The sequence below is a fragment of the Cyprinodon tularosa genome, unplaced genomic scaffold (assembly GCF_016077235.1).
Source record: "Cyprinodon tularosa strain WSP-4 unplaced genomic scaffold, ASM1607723v1 ctg42, whole genome shotgun sequence".
In the NCBI taxonomy this organism is placed as follows: Eukaryota; Metazoa; Chordata; class Actinopteri; order Cyprinodontiformes; family Cyprinodontidae; genus Cyprinodon; species Cyprinodon tularosa.
In genome coordinates, this window is record NW_024039141.1 from 2,311,105 (window position 1) to 2,334,656 (window position 23,552).

At 39.4% G+C, this 23,552-nt stretch overlaps 1 protein-coding gene across 1 annotated transcript in view; it reads right to left on the minus strand.

The window, feature by feature from the left end:
• The window catches only part of si:ch211-153b23.7, a 53,559-nt gene extending 38,899 nt beyond the window's left edge, over positions 1 to 14,660 (minus strand). Inside the window, exons 1-2 of the mRNA XM_038299068.1 lie at positions 14,564 to 14,660; positions 12,103 to 12,181 (exon numbers count right to left, since the gene is read on the minus strand). Coding sequence (XP_038154996.1) covers positions 12,103 to 12,181; positions 14,564 to 14,660 — 176 coding nt within the window. The remainder of the gene's footprint in view (positions 1 to 12,102; positions 12,182 to 14,563) is intronic.
• Positions 14,661 to 23,552: the final 8,892 nt, after the last annotated feature.

Here is a 23,552-nt window from a genome sequence, read left to right on the forward strand (position 1 = left end):
GCAGAGCACCTGCTAGAACTGTGCTCTTAGACAAGGCTGACTGTGGGTCTTATCTTATTGAGACCTCAGAAGCTATTATTCAGTTTTAGATGTTTTGATAATCTTTGCAAGTCATTAGGGAAATCCTGTGTGACCAAAAAAGATAGGGACATTGGCAAGAGAGTTTCTGACCTCCCTTAAAAAGATTAATAAATGCTGCTTGAATAAAAAACACTGATCTCAATTTCTTGTTAAATAAGACATAGACCTTTTTTTCCCAACAAGTGACATTTTATAATATTTGGCTTCTGGCTCCCAGTGAATATGTGAAGCCATTAAAAGAGGCGGCAGCTGCCATTTAGGCTGCTAAGTGAATTGTTACAACATCCATATGTGACGCTTTTGGCAACATCTCCAACACACAATAAACCACACCAGATTTCTAGGGATTATAAAGCCATATGTGTCAATAAGAACTGTTATTTATCTTGTGTTTAAAGTAACATGAAAACACAGAGAGCAAACTGTGATGTTAATTCTCTTTGTGAAGAGACACTCCTGTCCTGTCCATTATTTATTTTCACATCTTTGTGAGTCACAGCCAGATGGAGTGTGTGTCTGATTGTGTGTTTTAAAGTGTAAAACAGGTTTCTACTCAATTGCTGCAGTATTAAATAATTACAAATTAGTATTCATCAACATGAGCATGACAGCCAGTTCGAAAAGCAGAATGGCATTCAGAAATGCTCTTGTTACATAATTTAGCCCAGTCTCTGGTGATGTGTAAATACCATCTTGGTATTAAATTATTAGTGTAAGTCATGTTGTGTATCAGGCACAACAATTATCATACAAGACAGGATAGCAACACCAATAATTAGATTTAGAACTACTGTAAGGTATCTTAGTACTAAGATTAACAAGTAAATTGAATTCATATCAATGGTTGAACCACTTAAACCGGAGACCAATTATTTATTTAGTTTTAAGTACAGTTCAATGCACTAAAGCACACTTACGGGTTATTTTTTAGGGTCAAACTGGTTAGTATCAGGTTGAATGCTTTTGCCTCCAGACCTCTGTCAATTCTTTGCAAGATATGTGGCATAGAATTTGAAATTCTTGAAGTATATTTCATTGTCTCATACTGGTATTCACATTACACCTTTACACAGTTGAAGGAGATTTGTAAGCTGGTTTTCCAAAAAGGAAATCTCTTACCCGAGCGCTTCCTAAAGTTTCTGTGCTGAATTAAGATCTAGAGGTTGTCATGGCTCAGAAAGTAGGACCCAGTATTAAGGCAAGACAGACAGTGGGATTATTCAAAAAGCGTTTATCAAGACTAAGCTGTGGACCTGCAGTAGTAGCGGCTAGGGTGTCTGAGGCAGGAAACTAGGGAGAGAAGAAAACACAGGTTTTTTACTAATTAAATCTAATGGAGGAATATTATGAATGTGAGTCATTAACCTGGTTTACAAGTTCAGTCTATGCCCAGAGAATGAGGAAGGATCTAGCAGGTGCGCCAAAAAGATGCGTCAGGCGCTGCCCAGTGTCCAGATTCTGCTCCGTAACATGGAGCCGCAGTGAAACAAGTTCAGTTGGTAGAGAAAAAGCAACCAAATTCCATTACATGGGAACAATTGGAACACTGTGGGAACCCCAGAGATGGGTTGACCAGTTAAATTGCATGATACCGTTGAATGCGACGTATGGTCATCAGCAGACATTGCCAGTCACTTCTGATATAATTAGCCGAAACAGCTCTGTTTACATTCGATAAACATGGTGCAGAGATTCAGAGGGACAAAGGGTCAAAGCAATAAAGCACATGTACTACGCCCTGGCTTCCTTACATGTTGCATGTTCCACTGTTAGCTGTTCTGATTTCTGCCGCACTAGTGAGAGCATCAAAGCCAACCAAGCGTTAATGTGTCACCAGACACGCAGCTGCAGGGAGACAGAGGCCACGCATCTGCCAGCGAGGGGTTAGACCCAGCTTCTTCAGCCAGTGGGAAGGGAGCCAAATGCCGATTGTTAGTGGGTTAAACCACCTTTAAAAAACATGCTTTAAGAAGGTATTTTGCAATGGGAAGAGGCTAAAGAGGTTTTGGCAACATGGGAGCTGTGTGAGGTACATCAGGTTGCCATAAGACTGCTAGCAATGTCATAAAGGCTGAGAAACTTATTGAGTGGCAAATATTGTTCTGTTTTGGCCATAGACCATTTGGCTATTGGTCAGAGATGGCAAAAGTACTCACTTTCCGTACTTGAGTAGAAGTACAGATACTTGTGTTAAAAAATACTCCGGTAAAAGTGGAAGTACTGATTAAACTTCTTTACTCAAGTAAAAGTAACAAAGTACAGGCTTGTAAATTTACTTAAAGTATAAAAGTAAAAGTAGAAACCACTTTTTTCATGCCGTTGCCTACATTTTAAATGGATGTCTGCCAATAGGACTAGATCTCCCTTGTGTTCATTTTCAATCATCTCGTCGTCCATGCTACTATGCTAACGCCACCGCCACCAAGCTGCAATGATTTGCCGCGAATGAATACCGTCGAATCTGTCGATTCATCTTGTAGTGATGCGTCAAATACAACGTAGATTCCCATCCAATTAGATTGAATTTGGTATTGATGACGTGAAAAATAATAACGGTAACTCCATTGAAATGATTCAAAACTAAAGTAACGAGCCAATTTTTTAAAATGTAAGGAGTAGAAAGTACAGATATTTGTGTAAAAATGTAAGGAGTAGAAGTAAAAAGTCGCCATAAAAATAAGTAGTAAACTAGAGTAAAAATATCAGAAAAATCTACTTGAGTACAGTAACGAAGTATTTGTACTTCGTTACTTCCCATCTCTCGTATTGGTAAGCTAATTATTATTTTCTACACTCCTTTATTTATCAACTGATTGCTCTTTCTTTTTTTATTTTATCATTTTAATTATCTGTGTCTCCTTAACTCGCCTTATATGCTCAAATAGAGACTGCACATGCCTACGTAGCAAAGGACATAATATAGAACCTCTATTGTGTAAATGTAAAATGATCCATTCACTCATTGAAAATTAAACTATTTTAGATTTCAATTTAGACAAAAATCATGAAAAATGTTACAAGGAAAAAAAAATCATGTCTTTCACTTCCACACACAACATAGTACAGGTAGCTAGGTCCCACCGACCCACAAACACACACACAAGAGGAGAAAGTAGAGCTTCAGTTGTTTCTATGAGTCTTCTCTTTCACAGGAAATGCAGTAAAAAGTTAGGCTAAATGAACCCACAATGCTATTGGAACATGCAGGAAGCTTGTGTGCTACTTTTACCATAGCTGGAAGAATTGAGAACCTTGAAATTCTCATGACAGACTCATGACACCGTTCCTTTATAAAATTATACTCGCAAATCACAATATAGTCCACCATAATTGCAGTGGAACATTTTCATCAAATCGTGCAGCACTAGTAAGGAGAGGGGCAGTCTTGGAGCCGCGGTTCTGACTAATCCTGCTACACTACAAAGCAGATCAAAATTTGTTTCAGTTTTCTGAGAAATCTGTAACATAACAAAAGGCATTACAAATTAAAATTCACTTCCCAATTTAGTACAAGTTTTCCTTTTAGATGTCTAAATTCAAGAAGTTAGTGACATGACAATGAAATAATGTAACATATCGTTTGAAAACTTATCAGGCATAGCTAAAGGTCAAGATAAAATGTTTTAACTCAGATACTAACCTATATGTTTTTAAATAAAAAATTCCTTGAATAGTATTCTGGATGGGCTTTGGACGGATCTCTCTGTGTGCATGTGAATGCAGCAAAAAACATGATCGACCTCAGAAAAAAAAAGGATTCAATCAAATCATGCAGAGAAATTCCAAGTCAAATATATATATTCCTAAGAAACCCCACCAGTTTTCATTAAGTAAATAACTTGCAGCGTTTACTCCTCCTTGATGAGCAAATGGACTGTTGCTTGAATTTTGTTGTTGACTTGCAGCAATCTTGAAACTGTACATCTGAAACTCCCCTTTAACAGGAAGACACCTCTAGCAGAACCCTGCGAACAGCCATCTGTTGCAGTTGTACCAGAGGGAAAGCAAATTTTGGAATATTTGGGTTATGCTTCATCTCCTCTCATATTTAGCCTTCTACCATTTCTTTTAACAATGAACAAATGCTACATAGTCAAGCAGGTGGCTTGTTTACTTCATGACTAAGTTCAAATGACATTGTTCTCACCTGTCAGAATGAGGTGAGCTAAACACAATAAATGCTTAGAAATGTGACTGAACCACTTCAAAGATCACTGCTGTGAACATGCCTACAGCAAAAACAAAGTATGTTTTTTAAGAGAATGAACATTGGGGCTAGTGTTATTGGTGGTTATGTGAGGTACACATTTTAGGGACTTCTTTGGTAATTAAAACAAATACATCTTTTTGTATGTTTTATTTTCATGTGCTCGAGTTTTATCCCACAGTATTGAAATTCGAGATTTCAATCATGTGGTGATTATAAGTACCCTGCCTTTCACTCTTTCATGAATGGAAAACAATCTTCTCCATAATCTTAAATATGATTATCACTAACCAGAGTTGCTTAATAGTTGGGTACTTTAAAATTGCCTTTTTAAAGGTTATTCTGGTATTTTTCTATGGTAATTTGTATTCCTCATTAAATGAAAAAAAAAATAATCCCTTTTCAGTGAAAGTTTTCAGTTTCTCTTCAAAGACCTTCAAACAGAGCATCAGACTGATGGCACATGTGATTACCTTGAGATATCTTTGTATCCTTTAAACAATTCTTTCCTCTCAGTCTTCTCTTTTTAAGTTGTGCAGTTTAAATATGTTGAACAATTTGATCCGAAAGCATTTTGACAGACATCTTCAAATTCTACTACTTAAAGCTTCTACTTACGTCTACTTATGTCACTGTTTCTCCCTTAAAGCTGTCTTTCCTATTTTTCAAATTGATCTAGGATGAATGTCTCCTTGTCTGTCCCATTACTAAGATTGTCTGAAGGCTCTACTACATTTACAAACCTAACTGAAGACACTCATGTCATATAGGTTCAACTAATATATTAGACAAGGCAGCTGTTATTTCATTGAGGAGTTACAGCTCTGCCTCTAATTCTTTGTTTACTTGTTAAACCTGTTCAATCACATTGAATCCTATTAAAGCATTCATACATTTTTTACTTAAAAGAGGCATCCCGTGCAACATCCACTTTTTTAGCTGATATAATTTCTTTTGTTTTATGAAAAAAAAAAATTGTACTTGGAGTTTCTAAAAGTCAAAAAAAAAAAAAATTTAGACTCCCCATGTCTGCACTGATAAATTCAGATGTTTCATTCCTTTTACTTGTGTCCAATATCTTTTAGCTTTTTGCTGTGAAACTGCTAAATAAGGTCATGAATTTCTGGCTAACCAATTACGCAAAGCTGCCTTTTTGTTATTGCAGTATTCTTGTTGTCCTAAAAGGATGTTTGAAGCAACGATTGGATAAATCAAAATTCCTACTTGTTGGCTGTTTATGCATAACTCAGCATACATGATTTAACATCTGAACTGACAGACAATTGGATGGTATGAAGTTGTACCAATTCCATCTCGTTCAAAAGCATGGGGCTAATAAAACTGCACCCTTATTCTCTGCAACTGTGTGTGGGTAATTCTGACCAAATCAGACTTTGAATATTTTTTTTTTATCATGAGTGATACATATTCAAATAAGTCAAGAAGACAGACAGACAGGTCGTTCTGCTTGTAAACACCAGTAACATGAAACAAAGAGTTGAAGAAGAGTATGCCGCTGCAAACGAAAACACCCAGAGGAGACAGCAAGGCAATCGGAAACCATAGGTCTGTTATTTAGGGAGGAATAAAAAATGCAACAGGTTGAAAAGATCACTGTTTTTGTCTCCCCAGTTCACCACATTGTGTTTATTATGATCATAAATAATTTCAATAGTTCTCATGAAAAATACAGCTGAAACTGTGCCTGTTGTCAACATGCCTCAAGGCATTCCAGAAACCCGCTGCTGCTGTTTCCACTCTGCAAGCTGGTAGGCCTTATGCTGCTGTGCCAGTAGTTTGTATGGATTTTGCTAGATACATGTTGCATCAAATGCAAAAAATAAAATTTAAATCAAACTCCTTAAAATAATATTTGCGAAAAGCCAAAAGATGCATTAGCCTCAATACAGAAATGTTTTGGACCAATGAAATGCAGTGACGTATCTCTGAGTGTTCCAAGTACTCGCCTAATGTCAGGTTACTGTAGCATAGATTGTTTTTTTTTTGGACAGTAAAAAGTGCAGGGGACCAAAACGGACCCCCCGAAATTACGTCAGTGGTACTGAGTGTCCCTTCCTATGCTGTGTAAAATTCAAATTTAGCTCTACGTACCAATAAGGTTTATGCCAAGTAATTGATAAACACCTTTGGAGAAAATTAGATAGCAAATTTCCCAATCATACCGTATCAAATCCACTGTAGAAAAATGCTGTTTAAACCTGCACTTACCTATTTTTTGCTTTTACCATCTAATCTTTTTAGTTATTTCCATGGAAAACTGTCGAAAATCTCTGTTTCTAATTTCCCTTGGCTTCTACCAGAGCTCATTTGGATTGAGCTTTTACAATTGAATCCCTCACAAAAACATACATATATTTCAATAGTTTACAACACAATTGAGTTCTACGATTGTCATTTATTTTTAAGAGAATCACACAGAGAAAAGCTGCAATTAGAAAAGTATTCAATTTAAGTATGCCGGTAAAACAATGATATTCAAAATATGACTAACGAAAACCAGCTGATTGTGAGGAATAATTGACTCTCTATAATCTCTCACACTGAGCATGCATGTAGCAACAGTGGAGAGGAAAACTCCCTTATAACAGTAAAAATCCTCCATCAGAATCAGACTCAGTGTGAGCGATCATCCGCCAAGGCTGACTGGGGTTCCGAGGAGACAGAAGCAGAATAACCTAGAAAAGGATAAAAGTAGTCTCTCCAAGGCCCGGATACTGGTGGTGGAATAAGCCTGAGGGTGAGTGGGACTGAGAATGAGGAAGGAGATGGGTGAAAGTTTGCTTGTGTATGGGAGAGAAGCTGAGCAAGGAGCTAAATTAAGGGGATCTTGAAAGATGATTGGCTTTAGCGAAGGTGTGGCCCCTCAAGTTGATTGGCCGGAGCTGAGCGAGGGGCATCGCAGGTGGTTCATGTGAATCTGATAAGAATCTTAGAGATGGAGTTTTTGCTTAAGCTAAATATCCATAAGGGTCCTGACTTCATTATTAGGTATTATCATTTAATCAAAGGCTTGAAGGCGTGAGTTGGGGCTCATCTTTGATGGAGTCTCTTGGAACTGTGAATTTGTGAATCTGTTAATTCAAAGTGGTGTCTAGATACCATTACTCTAAAAATGGATTGGTAGAAATATTCCTAAATTAAGGTGACATTTGACAAACACTGTTATAGTTCTAATACTAAACACATTCTTTTTATCCTATCCATCCCGTAAAAATACTTGGTAGCTTATTTGACACATGTTCGGTTCTTCATAGAACTATTGTTATCTCCTCACACATTGCAACTTTTGGAGTCACTAAAGAATTTACCCATCTCTCTTCTTAAGGGCTGGTTATACTCCTGCAGTAGTGTGTCGCAGTGAGCTTGTTGCAGATATTTTTGGATGTATGCCAAATATTGAAGCGTGGTCTGCGGAATGCTATTCCATGCCAAAACGCAGGAGGGACAATCAAGAACTAGCTGTGTGTCTCGATACATCCGAGGCGATGAGGAAGTGGGGGCAGGTTTGTATGACATGAGGGCGAAAAAGAGTGGGATCCGGGTGGAAAAAATGGTCCCAACGCCATCGCTCTTATAGCTGGTCTCATGATTTTATCTAAGGCTCGGACCCACATGCAGTGAAGCCAAACAGAGAGACACCGAGTAAAAGTTCAACGGGTTTTATTGAAATGTATTTTGAGTTCGGTGCAGAGTTCCTCCGAACTCTGCTCAGCCGGGAACTGGGAGACGAGGGGAAGACAGACTGTTAGATTCAGGCTCAGTGGGAAATTGGAGTTGTTAATCTTGAAGGAGAGGATTTGTTGCCACTCATGTTTCCAGAGAAGAAGAGACACTTTGACTCCAGTCTGTGTGTTGGTCTTCCAGAGTTTGTTTGATTCGGTGGAGGGCGGAACAGGGTTTACCCAGGACTCGGAAGGAATGGAATGATGCAGCCGCTGGTTGCAACTCAGGTTTTCCTGTGGTACTTGAACGGGGTCATGGTGAAGATGTCTTCCTGACTCAGAGAGTGATCTTAGCGTCTTCAAAGTTGGGTGGATCCAAACCTCCTGTTTGGAATCCGTTGCTCAGTGTAAGACTCAGTTGATCCCACTTGGGTGAAGGCGGTCCGGAAAGGTCCAGTCTGCAGGAAGGCTTCCTGCCGTAAGGCAACAAACAAACAGAGTTGAATCTCAGGGAGACAAGCACTAAGACAAACTCAATTTGATCTCAACTTGGCTAGAGTACAAAAACTCAGAATGCAAAAACTCAGATTAGGCTCAGAATAAACAAGGCTTGGCTAGAGTACCCCAAACTGGCAAACACTCTGGCGTCGAGGTAGTGGCAACCAGCAGCTTAAGAACAGTCTGGTGATGAGGTAACCGTTCGCAGGTGTGTGAGGAGGCGGACCAGAGCCAGGTGCCTCCTGGTGGTGGAAGGGAGAACACAAAGACAAGACAGACAGACAACACAGAAACTGGAGTCCTGACAGCTGGTCCAACTTCACGAGTCATTTTCCGCAATGGCAGTCATGCAAACAAAACAAGGTGGTAAGGTACCAAACAGGGAATACGCATAGTGTAGAGCGGATGTAGATTTAACCAATCAGAGGCCCTCTGTCTGGTGCAGCAGAGTGTCTGCGACAGGGGTGGAGGCACATTTGCTTTCACTGCGAGTATAAATCAGCCTTTAGTCACCAATTTTCAGCACATTAATGAATGAAATACATAATTTGCAGAGTAGGACTAGGTCTTGTTAGATATTAAAACAATTAAATAATTTGTAGTTTGTTGTATTTTATTTTATCACTCAATTTGTATTGGATTTTATGTCATGTTTACAGTGATTTTTTTTCTATTCACATAATTTAGATTATACACTGGTTTGATAACTTATTAGCATGGGCTTCATTCGGCTTGATTTGGAAGCATCAGGGAAATGAAGTAGTTCACAAGAGGCAGGGGAAATCAGTGAGGAAAAGCTTTCAATATTGAATGAAAGCAAACAGCTTACTAAGCTAAAGTAGAATCGAGGTGGAAGCATGGGGATTGGTGAGTGACCTGCAGAAGACTTCGGAAATGTATTGATGAAGATCAATGCTTCTTGCAGGGAATGACTAGAGATCTGGAATAGGAGAAGGTTATTGTCATTACACTGTCACAAGTACACAGCAATGAAATAAACTCTCTGCATTTAACCCATCCCCTTGGGGAGCAGTATGCTGCCATTGCGCTGTGAGTGAGGAGCAGTGTGGGGTTAAGGGTCTTTGCTCAGGGAACCAGAGTGGCAGTCTATGGGATTGGGGCTCAAACTCAGAAAAGAGAAGTCCTCTAATCTTAAAAGGTCTTGCTCTATTGTTATTTTTCTATCAATATCTCCATTGTTGAGAGGACTTTATAAAAAGACTCTCAAAGATGTATTTGTTGTTAAATGAAAATAAGTAATGAAACCCCAAATGTTGCATCTGCAGTTTTACTAACAGTTTTATTTTCAAGAATTAGTATTCTCTTTCATACAACAGTTCAATCATATTGCCACAATGACAGGCCTTTATACAGCTACCTGTGAGAATGAAAATGATTCTGTTCACATATGAGCTGTCATAAATGAAGCTAGCACTACAAAGCCACAGGAGGCATGGAACAAACTTAACACCGTTGATACTAAATGTTCTATTAGTTGTGAGACAATTTCCTTTGTAACGGGTACACCTCAATAGTGAGTGTTATTGTCGTTTGGTTGTTTTGGTTTTTTTTGTCTTCACCTTTAACATTAGAGTGGAAACTATCCAGTGATCTGTTCTGTCTCAGTGTTTTTCATCGTGACCCATTCAATGTGTGTTAATGGTGCAGAATGACATCCATCAAGTACTGTAAGCACACCAAATCAATGCTCACAGAGTATTTTCATTCTGAATTCTGTAGGTGGCTTGTTGGTCCGACTGCCTTTCACTGTTATTTCACGCTCTTCTGCTGCAGAGTTGGCTTAGCCTTGCTGCAGGGGGACTACCTCTACTTTGCTTGGCAGCTCAAGGCATAACAGCTGCAGGGTGACTTCAACCTTTGTTGGATTAGTCCTTTCAGAAATGACACAGAGATGGTCAAAAGTCCCAGTGCAATATATAAGAGAGAATGAGCTCTAAACCCCTATTCATCCTCAATATCTCTCTCTTGTCTTTTCTGGTTTAAAATAATGTAGCCCTTTTATATTAATTATTTGTTTCTGAACTGAAAAATAATGTATAGTTTAAAACGTTGCACACTGCAAAAGGCTCTGAATGGGATTATTTTGAAAAAGGTCATTCTCTCGAGCACAACCACTGACAAGGTGAGATTTATGAGTGGAACACAATAAATACCATGAAAACTACCTATATTCCTCATAAATCACAAAAGGGTAATCTGTAATAGAGCATTGTTATTTATTGCCTGGAAAACTTCACTGCCCAGAACTGCTGTTTTATCATCAATTTAAAATGAAAAATGCTCCCAAGTAACTCAGAAATACCGTTGTACTATTACTTCCAGTGTCAAAGTGATCTTTTAGAACTAGCTGCATAGCCCTGTGTAAACTAAACTATATATAATTAAAATGTGGTGGAAAAAAAAACATTGTTTTTTGGTAGAAAGACTGTCACCTTGAAGTTTTTTTTTAAGTCTTTTATAGAGAATTTACATAATCAGTTATCTTGCACGGTCAGTGGTTTCCTTACATGGTAAAACAACAATTGAGGAGGACTCACTTTTCTGACACTGCCCATGTTTAATTATATCTTCAAGATGCTATTATGAGAACACCATCTGTCACACCTCCCAGAGTCTGCGGGACTGTCTAGTGTTAATTCACCATTATGATGTTTTGCTAAGGCTAAAGCTACACATCCAAAGAAACTGAGGGTCTATCTTCAAGCAATTTACAAGACAAGAAGTTTATATAAATAAAAATTGTCCAGTAAGTAATATGGACACATTCAGCTTAAATTTGATACATTATAATTAGACACTATTATTAAAAAAATAAAGTCACATTCAATAGTTAAGAGTTAGACAACTTTTATTGTCATTTTATATACACAGCGTATAAATGAAATTTCTTTTTGTAGACCTTTCAGAACATTTCCAATCAGTGTAGTAGTGATATGCATTGATATGGAAGTCAAGAGCATTAAATATATATGTTGCAAATATGCAGTATTTTGGTTTAGTATTATCAGTGTGGTGCACAGTCTGTGACATGATTTAAGGTTATCTCAACAGTTCAGCTGTTTGATGGCGGTTTTTTGGCTGTTTTGGAATCTGCTGGACCTGCATCAAAAGCTACGAAGCCTCTACCCAGAGGGCAGCAAGGAGAACAGTCCATGGTGGAGGTGTGAGGGATCATTGATGATTTTACAGGCTTGGAACGCACAACTTTGGGATGAAATGTCTTTAATGGAGGGAAGATGACTCTCTGCCGTTCTCACCACTCTCCTCACCTTCTTCCAGTCTGAGGCACTGCAGCCTCCATACAGTAAGACAGGGGGTCAGAACGCTTTTTATGGTGCTTCTGTAGAAGGTTGTGAGGATGGGTGGAGGCAGGTAGGCTCTCCTTATCCTCCGCAAGAAGTATGAGCTTCTGCGCCCTTTTGCTCAGTGAGGTGGTGTTTACAGTCCAGATGAGGTTGTCTGTGATGTGCACCTCCAGGAATTTGGTGCTGCTGACCACCTCTACAGCTGAGCTGTTGATGGCCAGTGGAGCATGGTAAGGCCGATTCATCCTGAAGTTGATCTCGATGATCTCCTTCAAGAAAATTCAAGATCAAGCTGTTATCTCTGTACCAGTCCACCTGCTGCACCACCTCCTCTCTGTAGTCCTGGTTGTTGTTGTCTCTAATGAGGCTGACCACTGTGCTGTTGTCTGCAAACTTCACGGTGTGATTGGTGGTGAACCTGGGGACGCAGTCGTGTGTCATCAGGGTGAGCAGCAGGGGGCTCAGGACACAGGGGAGCCTGTGCTTAGGGTGATGACATCAGAGGTGTTCTGTCTGACCCGGACTCACTGAGGTCAGTTTGTGAGGAAGTCTAGCCGCTAGTTGCAGAGGGGTGCATTGAAGCCCAACTGTTCCAGTTTTTCTATCAGATGCTGTGGGATGATAGTGTTGAAAGCTGAACTGAAGTCCAGGAACAGCAGAAGTTCTCCGCCAGGTTTGCTAGGCTCAGGTGAAGAGCACGGGAGATAGCATCCTCAGTGGAGTGGTTCGATTGGTAGGTAAACTGGAATGGGTCGAATGTTGTGGAGATAGTGGAGATGATGTGTTCTTTAACCAGCCTTTCGAAGCACTTCATCATGAAGAGAATCAGTCTGACAGTGTTGTTTTTGACAGCCATCTTAGATTTAGTCTTAGTCTTCAGGGCGAAAAATATTATCAGACTTAGTCGCATTTTAGTCATCACGATATGTGATAGTTTTAGTCCGTTTTAGTCAGGTTAAACTCAAAAGGGTTTTAGTCTACTTTTAGTCAGTTTTATGTTACAAATAGAAGTTAACCTTTACAATGTCGAATAACAACCAGATTCTACTACAATAGCTGGGTTTACAGTGCTACCGTGCAATTCATCATTGCTGTTGGGCAGAAAACTTTGATTTATAGAATTCGAATAAACTTTTTTTTTTATGAATTAATGCTCTACTTTATAAAAAAGTGTCTCACAAAATTTGTGAATAAAGAACATCTAGTTCAACACATTATATTGGTTAGTAAAACAGACAAGCTGACAAAATCTAAAATAAAGGAATGGTTTTAGACATACAATGTTTCCATTGTAAAGCAAACTCTTTCTATAAATTATGCATTACACTCAGATTATTGCTAAAAAAAAAAAGCAAATAGAAAAGCATTCTTCTTTCTACTTTGGCAATTTTGGCTTTATTTCTTCAATTTGCCCCATATTTACCACTGATCAGGGGTCATATGAGATTTAAATTCATAGGGGTTTAGTATAAAATAAATACAGATCTAACCTACATAATTGCCTTGTAATGCCATCGCAATCCTGACCTCAATTGAATGAATATGCTAACTAAAATGTTGAAATATTTCAAGGAAACAGAATAAATAGAATAAATAGATTTAAATAGATAGAAAAAAGAACAATAATAAAGAAATTATCAAAAACTTATATACCTTTTCATCTGGCTCGTTATCCAAAAATAGAATTCAATGAAATATTTTATTTTTATATGATTTAGAGATTCCTTTTTTTTAAAATTAAATCATGTTTAGTATCACCTATTGTGAGCTAGAGGAAATAAAATCTTGATAGTTAGAAAAAAGTAGATTTTTATGCTTGGCAAAGGATAATCAGCAACATAGTTTATTAAGTAGTGAGAGCAGGAAGAGTCACACTGCTGAGAACCGTCAGATTGGAGTGTGAAGCGCAGACTTGAAGCTCCATGCGGGAAGAGACACATTTCTGCACAAGCACAGAGGGAAGATCAGAGCAGAGTTGAGCTCGCAGTACCTGACAATTCTGGGTTATTTTCTCAGACCCTGCCACTGCTGCCATGATCCATCTGTGCTCCTGCAGCATGTGCAACACTGCGACGCAGGTGGTCAGCAGGATCAAACAAGACGCAGCAGTACCGCTGATACTGCTTAGCACATTACAGAAAAATAATGCATTTTTAATGTTTGACTGATGACCCCCTAATTGTTATTTAGTCTCGTCCCATTGACTTGAACTCAAACCTATGACTAGTGATCTTTTAGTCATCAAAGATCCATGTTTAGCTCGTCAGTTGTCATTAAAAAAAGGGGCGTCAACGAAATGATTTCGTCATAATTGTTGACGAAAACAACATTAAATGAGGCAGGCATCCCCAAACTCAGTCCTCAAGGCCCTCTGTCCTGCAGGTTTTAGAGGTTTCCTTGCTCCAGCACAGCTGATTTTAATTGAAAGCTGATTAACAGGCTTTTGGTATACTGCAATCATTATAACCAGCTGTGCTGAAGCAGAGAAACCTCTAAAACCTGCAGGACAGGGGGCCTTGAGGACCGAGTTTGGGAATGCCTCAAATGAGGTAACCTGAGGCTTCTTTGGGATGGTGGCAGACTTAAAGCATGCTGGCACTATGGATTGGTCCAGTGAGGTGATAAAAATGTCTGTGAGGACACCAGCCAGCTGACCTGCACACTCCTTGAACACCAGCCCAGGTATGTTATCGGGTTCAAAGCACGGTTCAGAGCCTCTCTATCACCAGACTAGAAAGCTGAGGTCCGTGCTGTATCAATTTCCGAACCTCCCCATTCATCTACAGTCGTTGGTTGGCCCAGGTGGTGATGTTCGGCATTCTCTTCGGTGTGGCCTGCTTTATAAGCCCGCTGCTGTCTTTTCATCCGTCCGAAGCACTCCACAGTGCTTGTTAATTACATGGTGCTCTTCCCTTATATAGCAATTCCTGAAAATGAAAATAAAACATTCCAGTGTAAACAGGTATTATTCTTTGAGCATCAGAGCTTTAAAGGAAAAGTCACTTCAATGGTAAGCAACATAAGGAAAAAAAAAACGTCAAAATAAAAAGAGATTGCATCTCAAACACCCATTAATTTGCCTCAGAAACCAAGTCGAAACAGTCACAGCTGAAACAAATTATCAAAGCTAAAAATGGTGGAGATATCTGAGAGATTTTTACTGGAAGAGGTCTCATAAAAAGTCCAACCTGCTTCAAAAGAAAGCATTTCTCATATACGTTATGCATACACATAACATCTGAGATCACCCATTAAATTTGGACATGTACTTCCTGCTCAAGCTATCTGTCAAACCAGTGGCATTAACTTTCTATTATTTTCCTCTTCCTTCAGGTTCGGTTTTGTTACCTTCAATGCAATATAATAATCGCTGCATTATCCTGGGGCAAAGAGTATTTCCAAAGGAGGATGTGGTTAATGAAAATAGTAGTCACCTTGGGTTAAATACAGTTTCCTCCCCTGTTACCTGTCCTTGTTTTCTTGGCCAAGACACTTAATTTTAAATGCCTCTCTGTATGTGTTTGGATTATTATTTGCTTCAAAGTGTGATAGGTACAATGTGGATTAAGTTTATCACAACTTTTAGAGTTAGTTTAGGGTAATTATGTCCTCTTATGTTTTTTGTTGCAAATAGCAGTCACACTATTTGCTTAACATTTTTTCCACTAAAGGTAATTTTCTTTGTGACGGAAACACTTCACTGTTTATTGCCATTTGTACCCTATTTGCTACATACGTTTCCATGTCCTCCTTTTTTCAATGTGATGAACCTTTACCCTAAAAACCTGTCGTATACAATTTGAGACATGTATTCCACCCACTTCTGGATTATCAGTGTATTGCAGGCAGTCAAAAAGCATTTTTTACCCTTTTCAAAAATGTCTGTTCCCATAAGATCAGTCACACATTTTTTGCAGGAAAGCTTTTGCAAATTTTAATGATGTTATCCCTACAACTTTTAAATTAATGTTGTAGCTTATGTTTTGAAACAATACACATTTACCTAAGAATTTATTCTTTATTTTACTGCTAAATCGAGTAAAAGAGTGTGTTTTATATTTGGTACTACAGGTGTAAAAGGTACTTTACACCTGAACAGTCATGGACCATTTCTTGCAAGTAATTTATGTCATGCCTGCCACAATTCAGCGACCCACTATTTTGTTAAATCAATAATTACCATAAAAAATTAATTTAGGGTTCTCTAATACCATAATCTTTATGGTGTGTTTGCCATTTATTTAGGTTTATTTTAAGATGTCAAAAAGATTACGGGAGAGAAAGAGAAAGTATGATATCAGATGGCAATTTAAGTGACGTAGAACATAGGATAAGGTAAATAGAAAGATGATGATGAGGATTGGACTGATTAAGCTTACACATTATTATTCAATAGCAGAATCAGTCATCAATGCTTGGGACCTCTACGGAGAGACCAGCTAAAGCAACAACTAAAAAAGAAACCTATGATTCTGTGAAGATTTCAAGCTTTCATTTTCAGGCACTTCTCTTACAAATGCAAGAATGGTCAAAATGAAAGTGTGGCAAACCACCATGGTTTCCACAAGAGACCCCAACAACAAGACCAAGCTGTATTGTTACTCTTGATTTGAAAAAGGATGGCATGGATCAGTTTCCAACATGTGGCATCTGACAGAGGTACAAGAACTGCACTAGCAATCACTGATCTCAAGTCTACTATAAAAATGTAAGGTACATATTTTAAGGGTTTCATTTTTCTGGCAACTCATTGGCAGCAGAGAGCAGAATAAATAGACAGGATTACAGGTGTGATGGATGAGATGTAATTAGGATGCAGACCAGGAGGAACAGGTGGGAACAATAGTACTGATTAAGTGCAGCACAGAGAGGAACAAGGACAGATAGGACAGAAGAGCTGAATCAAAACCACAGTAGCACCATCCATATATAATAATGTTTTAGTGTTGACTCAAGTGCCGTTTCTTTTTATTTTGTAGAATTGAAAAAAGAAATCTGGATTTTCTATCCATAATTTTTTCATAGAAAAACTAATTAAGTGTCCAAACATGTGTTTGGACAGTTGTAAAAAAACACATATGAGAGCCTGTACAAACTTTCTTTTTTTTTTTTTTTTTTTTTTTTTTATTACAGTGTCCTGTCTGGCAATGTGGCAATAAGAATAATTGTCTTGATGCCAAAAAGAGCCCAACAGATTTTACTTTCACAAGTGTAGCAGTATGGCCATTGCCATATTGCTCCACCTGTTTCATGCATATAAATTGCTTTATTATAATTATGCAGGGAGTTTTACAGTTTATATGGACACTGCAATGTAAGTAGAGCAGAAAAACAGAAGAAGAAAAGAAAAAAAAGAGAAAAGATGAAAGAAAGAAGAGATAGAGAGGAGACAATGACAAAACATTTTCAGTCTGCTTCATCACCTGTAACAAGATGTAAAAAGAACAGCACAACCGAAAGACATGGTACGAGATATACAATAAAGCAAACACCTTGAAACTATCGCTAAAGTAATATTATTAAGTCTGACATGTACTCTGTGTTACCTGAAGATATGAATGTGGGGTTTCTGTTTGGAAGTGGATCTCTGAGTACCTGGAGCCAAGCACCTGTAATTGTTTGTGAGGGTGCATGTAAAGTTTATCCATAGAAAAAATGCTCAATAGTGGTTGTGGAGAGCTGAAGATGCGCACCACCAAGAGCCAAGAGACCCGGCGCTGGACGCCTGGGTCCCTTTGGGCCCCAGGCGCCCAAAGGGACCCCAAGAGCGAAGGCACCAAGGAGGGGCCAGCCCTGGAACTCAGACCCCCACCAAGGGAGGAGGAGAGACAGCCCCAAAGGAGCCCCCAGTCACCGCCATGCCGGCGCCCTGGGGAGCCGCAGGGACGAGTCCGCGGGCTCCGCCGGCAGCCGGCCACCCTGAAGTAGGGCCGGGCACCGCACACCGGCCCCCCCACGGCAACGACCGAGAAGCCCCGGCCCCACAGAGCACCGAAACACACCCCCGCCCGCACCAGCCCCCAACACGCGGCCGAAGTGGTTCCGCCGCCCCGGCCCCCCGACGCGCGGCGGCCGCAGCCACTCCACCCCCAACCCCCCCCGCAGCCACACCCGCCGAGATCAGCGGGAACAAAGCAGCTCCACCATGCCTCCAAGTGGGAAAACCCACCCGAATACCCAATCAGCGAGGCCAGCCCATCCACACCGGCCCCCCCACACCCCCCCCGCCGGAGCCGCCCAGACCCCCACATACCAGCGGCGCGCCGTTAGCAGGATCCCTACACAACCGGGCCCGCCCGCCCCCCGACAAAACAGACATGCCAATCCCCCCCCAAAAAAATAAATAAATAAAAAAAATAAAACTTTCAAACCTGCTCTCCTCTGTCAAAATGGGTAAATCCGACCTGGCCATTCACATATTTAAAAAGATCAGATTCGTATTGGATTCAGGACCACATAGCCAAGTGGCCTGGGTTGGATTGGAAAAAAAATCAGATCTGTGTTGTTCAGACAGCCATGAAAAGATCAGATCCATGTGGGCAAAAAAATCAGATTTTGGTCACTTCAGGATGCAGTGTGAACGTAGCCATAATTACTTTAAGAAATTAGGTCTGGCCAAAATGTGAGGGTCTGTTGCATCTGTATCAACCTAGTTTTGGTTCTTTGATTGTTTTCTCCAATTGTCTCTAATCTGAGGTAATAAGAAAAATATCTATCTTTGGGATTTCATTTTCAAATGTAAACATACCATTAAAAAATGTGAAACAACAAAAAATGTTTTTCAAAATGTTCCCATATAGCCAAACAATGACCACTGTAGGGGCACAAAGATCTGAAAGGGGAAAATAATTTTTAAGGTAAAATAAATATAATGGGGTGAAAAAATGTCACACACAACAAATTATGCAATTTGAGAACAAAGAGAAAGTTTTGAGAGAACATTTGTATAAAAATGTATATAATTTTATGTTTAATTCATATTCGCTTTCAAAATCTTGGACAGTTCAAAGCAGGATTTGCTAAACTTCTTTTACTGAAACAAGGGGCTGTTCCGACCGTAAGGCCATCACAACCGCAAGCTGTAAGTATAATACAGTCGCTAAGCGGTTGATAACAATGCTAGCATATCTATGATGACCAGATTTGGGTTTCTGAAAAGTAGGACACTTTTTTGGGGTGGGGGTTTGTTTCCAGCATTGTCCAGGCTACCGTCACCGGGTCGGGTATGGTCACTCCGTCCCCCCCTGGCTCCCTGCACCAGACCAGCCCCGGAGCTCACGGCTCGGTTCTGCTTCACTGTAGTCGGCCAAAATCCTGGACGGTTTTGAAATTCACCCGGACATTTTTTTAGGTATAAAAAGTAGTTTTGTTACAGAGTTCCTTGTATATCATTATTGACTGTTTTACCTGTTTTCATGAAATTGTCATATGTTAAATATGACAATTTGGCAAATGTTATTTTTTCAGTAAAAGTCAGTTGTTACAGCATAACAGATTTAACATTTTATATATTTTCCACTGTAATCACAGTGTTATTACTGTGTGATTCTTCTGGTAATTGCTGCCTGTTGTTGGAAAATTTGCTACATACTTACTGTAAACTTCTATTTTTTTGTGAAATAGACAAAGTACCAATCTTAACTTATTTTGGCATCTAGTTACAGTCAAAACTAAACACAATTTTATATAGGCTACATGTAAATATATTCTGGGGTCAAGGGGTTAAAATTGTAGATTCTTTGTATCTGTAAAAAAGGAAACAGGAATAACTCGTCAACACACACCCTCATGTATGACTGAATAGCTTTCTCAGCTTTTTATTTATTCAGCTAAGCTGTCTTCCTCAGAGAGTAACGTTGTTGCTTTTATATCTTTTTTTATTTTTTATGACTTCTACCATCACACTGTTCACAAGGAGAAGCTGCTAAGCTGTTCCTTCCACAGATTTTCCCCAACGCGCTGAGAGAGATGGCAGAACACAATCTCCCATTGATACATCAGATCCTGCAGTATGCATGACCCACCTTGCCATTCCCCCAATGTACTGTAGAAATAATTTGAGTGTCAGAAGTTTCATCATTCATCCCTTATCTACATGTTGAATTATATGCTGTAATGGAAGAGTTAATTTTAGTTCATGTATGAACAGAATTTATGATGACTGTGTTCTGAGGGCAAAATTAGATTTTAAACAGTGTTTTTTTTTTTTGCAGGTCATCATTTTGAAATGTGTTACTCAAATTTAAGATAACAGCAGAGCCCTATTATTTCAGCTAATGATCTCATCCTTTAGTGTCTGCAATCTTTATTCATACAGAAATGGTTGTGAACAAAAAGAGCTGTGCCAACAACATTTTTTTCTTTTCTCATTTTGGACCATTGAGAAACATGTGCTATATGGAACTAAATGCAAGTAAACAAAGAAGGTTCTCTAGAACAATGTCTTTCATTATTTTTGGGGGGTATGAGTGATACTTTTAGCACTGCAGCTGGAAACAATGTATAGACAATTTTTCATTGTCACTCAAAAGCCCATCCAATGGCTTTGATGTCTTGTCTGTCTGCTGGGATTGATGATGCCTGTTGTTTGTATAGGGTGTGGGGGTCTGGCTTGTCCTTGCGGGGGACCGACAGGCTGGCGTGGCTGCACATCAGGTGGAATACAATCACCGTGCCCGGAAGCATCTCAGCCTGTGGTGTGGGTCTGTCTTGCTGCCTGCCTTGACCCTGCCAGCAGCCTATGTCTGCACTTCGCTGTGGGGACACAGGGGAGTGTCTGGCACCTGGGCTCGGGTGGCTGGCGTGCTCTACTCAGCCTAGAGGGGTGGACTGCCTTGATTGTGATTGCCTGCAGCCATGTGTATTAGAGGACTATATGGATGTGGGGGCGGGTGTACGGCTTCTGGGGAGGGGCTGTGGCTGGTGCCTTTGAGCAGGGGTGTTCCCTCTTGGAAATGGACCTGAGATGGTGTTTTGTCCCGGGCTGCACTGCTGCTCTCCTTCTTATGGTGGCGCCGGATGCCAGCCCCCATTTCTTTTTTGTTTTCCGCCTGCCCCCTTCCCACACTGCGGGGTTCCCCTTGAAAATGTGAACATCATCATTGTTTGATACTGTAGCACATGTATTGTTTACAATGTGACCGGTCCAAATACGGAGTACCAATACGGTGGCCAGTAGCTTCACTTCAACCCTGTACTACCAACGGGCAATCAGCAATCCAGTGAATAAATAGAGATCAGTGGTTCAAACACTTTGAGTTAATATGTCATTGTTAGTCACATTATTTTCTGTCTTTTCTAGGGGTGCTATTATCTATCAATGTTTCATTTGTTCATTTTTATGAAATCATTATCTTAAAGCATGAATGAAAATCAATATGCGACTTTGATTTGTTCATTTTCATTGTTTTTTTTGGTTTTTTTTTACTTTTGTTAGATTTTACTTTCATTAAACAAGGGGTACCAACTATTTTGTTTATGATTACAGCACTCCAGTTTAACCAGTGCAAAGTTTTGTATGCTACTGTATGTTGGTGAAATGCCATTAGCTCTATGCCACTGAAACTAAAGAAAGAAATGTAATAATAGGTATAGCTGTTACATTTTGAGCTGCTAAGTAAAAGAAAGTATGGATGGACCCAAAATATGTGATTGGATATGTATCTTTTTTGGGGGATAAAATTGTGAAGTAGAAACATAGAATGTTTCATCTGTTAAAACAAGATATTTTTGGATAAATGTCATGGAAATATAATGTCCTCTAAGCAAAACTGCAATCACGGTAATTAGGGTTTAAAATCGGAATTGGATTGTGCAGGCCTACTTTCTTCTCCAAGTGTTGTATCTAATATATCAAATATTGTATACTTTCTATCTGCATATATTCCTTCGGTTATGATATCCCTGTAACAATAAAGGTGAACTTAAGACCTTACTTTTGTATTAAGGTAGGTCATAGCACTAAGAAGTCTAAAATATGTCTTTCACAAAAGGGCTTAAATAATTATAAGTAGTTAGGGTAACTAGATGAGTTTTACTTGTTGCCGCAGACAGACTTTCTGACTAACAAGTGCACAAAATTATATTATAAGTGATTAAAGTGGCTGACACCAATCATGTTAGCCAGCGCACCAGGGACTGACTATTTACAAAGCTCTCGATAGTTCGTAAAACACAACTGTGGCAACATCACATTTATTTTAAACAATGATCTGAGAAAACTCTGAGGGCATCAATATTTAACCAGGCTGGCTGGCGGCTAAAATAAGCTTGTCCTGCTTTATCCCCCAAGAGAAGAAATGCACTCCAGCAGACTAATTGCATTACATTACTATGCAGAGAAGTAATTTACACTGTATTCCTTTGATGCCACGTCTGAGGAAAAGCGTGGACGTGCCCTCGCGCTCCTCTTGAACTATTAGGGCACCCAAATGATCGACTCACATTGCTAAATCAAGGAAAATCATACAGTGGAAATTAACATTTAAAACCCAGTATTATAGAGTGTATAATAGAATATTATAACCATATAGAGAATAAGTAAACACTTTTGAATCATAACACACATGCTGTGATTTGGGCATACATAAGTACCATTAGATTTTACAATAAATACCATTGAAGCTTGTAGTGCCAGGGCATATTAAGGGAGAGAGGGTACTAGCAATAATACAAAAAACTCAAACCTAGTATGACCTCTTGTACTAGTAGATTTTGACCATTTTTTTTGGGCTCTTTAAGTAAATAAGAATGACCTGTATGAACAATTTAATTTGGACTTTTTTGGAACTTGGAACTTTTGATGGGCAATCATTCATTGATGAATTAGAACGTCATTATTAAATTAGTAATATGTGACGACCAGAAACGGAAGACCTGGAATTCGATCAACAGTTGGCATCAAATACAGAACTGCCGTAGGTCGGGAGGGTTTCACCAGAGTCAGCAACCAGAACTTCTGGAAGAAGACTGAAAAGTTTAGTGACCAGGCAGAAAGAGATGGCAATGGTTTCAATGTTGAATTCTGGTTCACTTACTTTCTGAGAGTTTGGGGACAAACTTTGAGAGTTTCTGAAGAAGCTGGTTGGCTTGTGACATCACTGGTGAACCTCAAAGGATTCCTGAATCTACCGGGTAGGTTAAAAGAAATAATTCTTTGACATTTAGTATTAGGTCCAGGGGAATGCACAGGGTCAGATCCATGAGGGCAGAGAAAGGCAGAATGATCAAGGGGACAAACCAAAGTATGGATTCCGACAGGCGGTCCAGAGTCAGAGCCAGGTGATCTGAGATCTAGAGACAATCCTGAGAGGAATAAGAGAGCAGGAGTTACAGACAGAGACAGGTGATCTGAGAACCAGAGACAATCCAGGGGAGAATCAGGATGTGAGGTCAGGAACAGAAAACAGGTCAGAGATCAAAAACACACTATGAGAGGTCTGATAGGGTTCAGACAGGCTAAGAGAATCAGGAGTCAGAATCAGGTCAGAAACAAACAGGCAGACAGGTGACAAGAATGCTGAACTTAACTCACCCATGGCTCATAATAATCATTCACTAGAGACTGGTGTGAGAGCTGGTTATATAGTCAGCTGAGCAGGTGAATCTCATGGAGGCTAATAGACAATGGCACAGAGCTGACAGTTGTGTTGAATGATGAATTAATCAAGCACTAAATCTGTCACAGTTCTGATTCTGTTATGTTTCCTTTTGAGTTTTCAGTTTTACTTTGATCCATGTTTTCTAGTTTTAATGGTT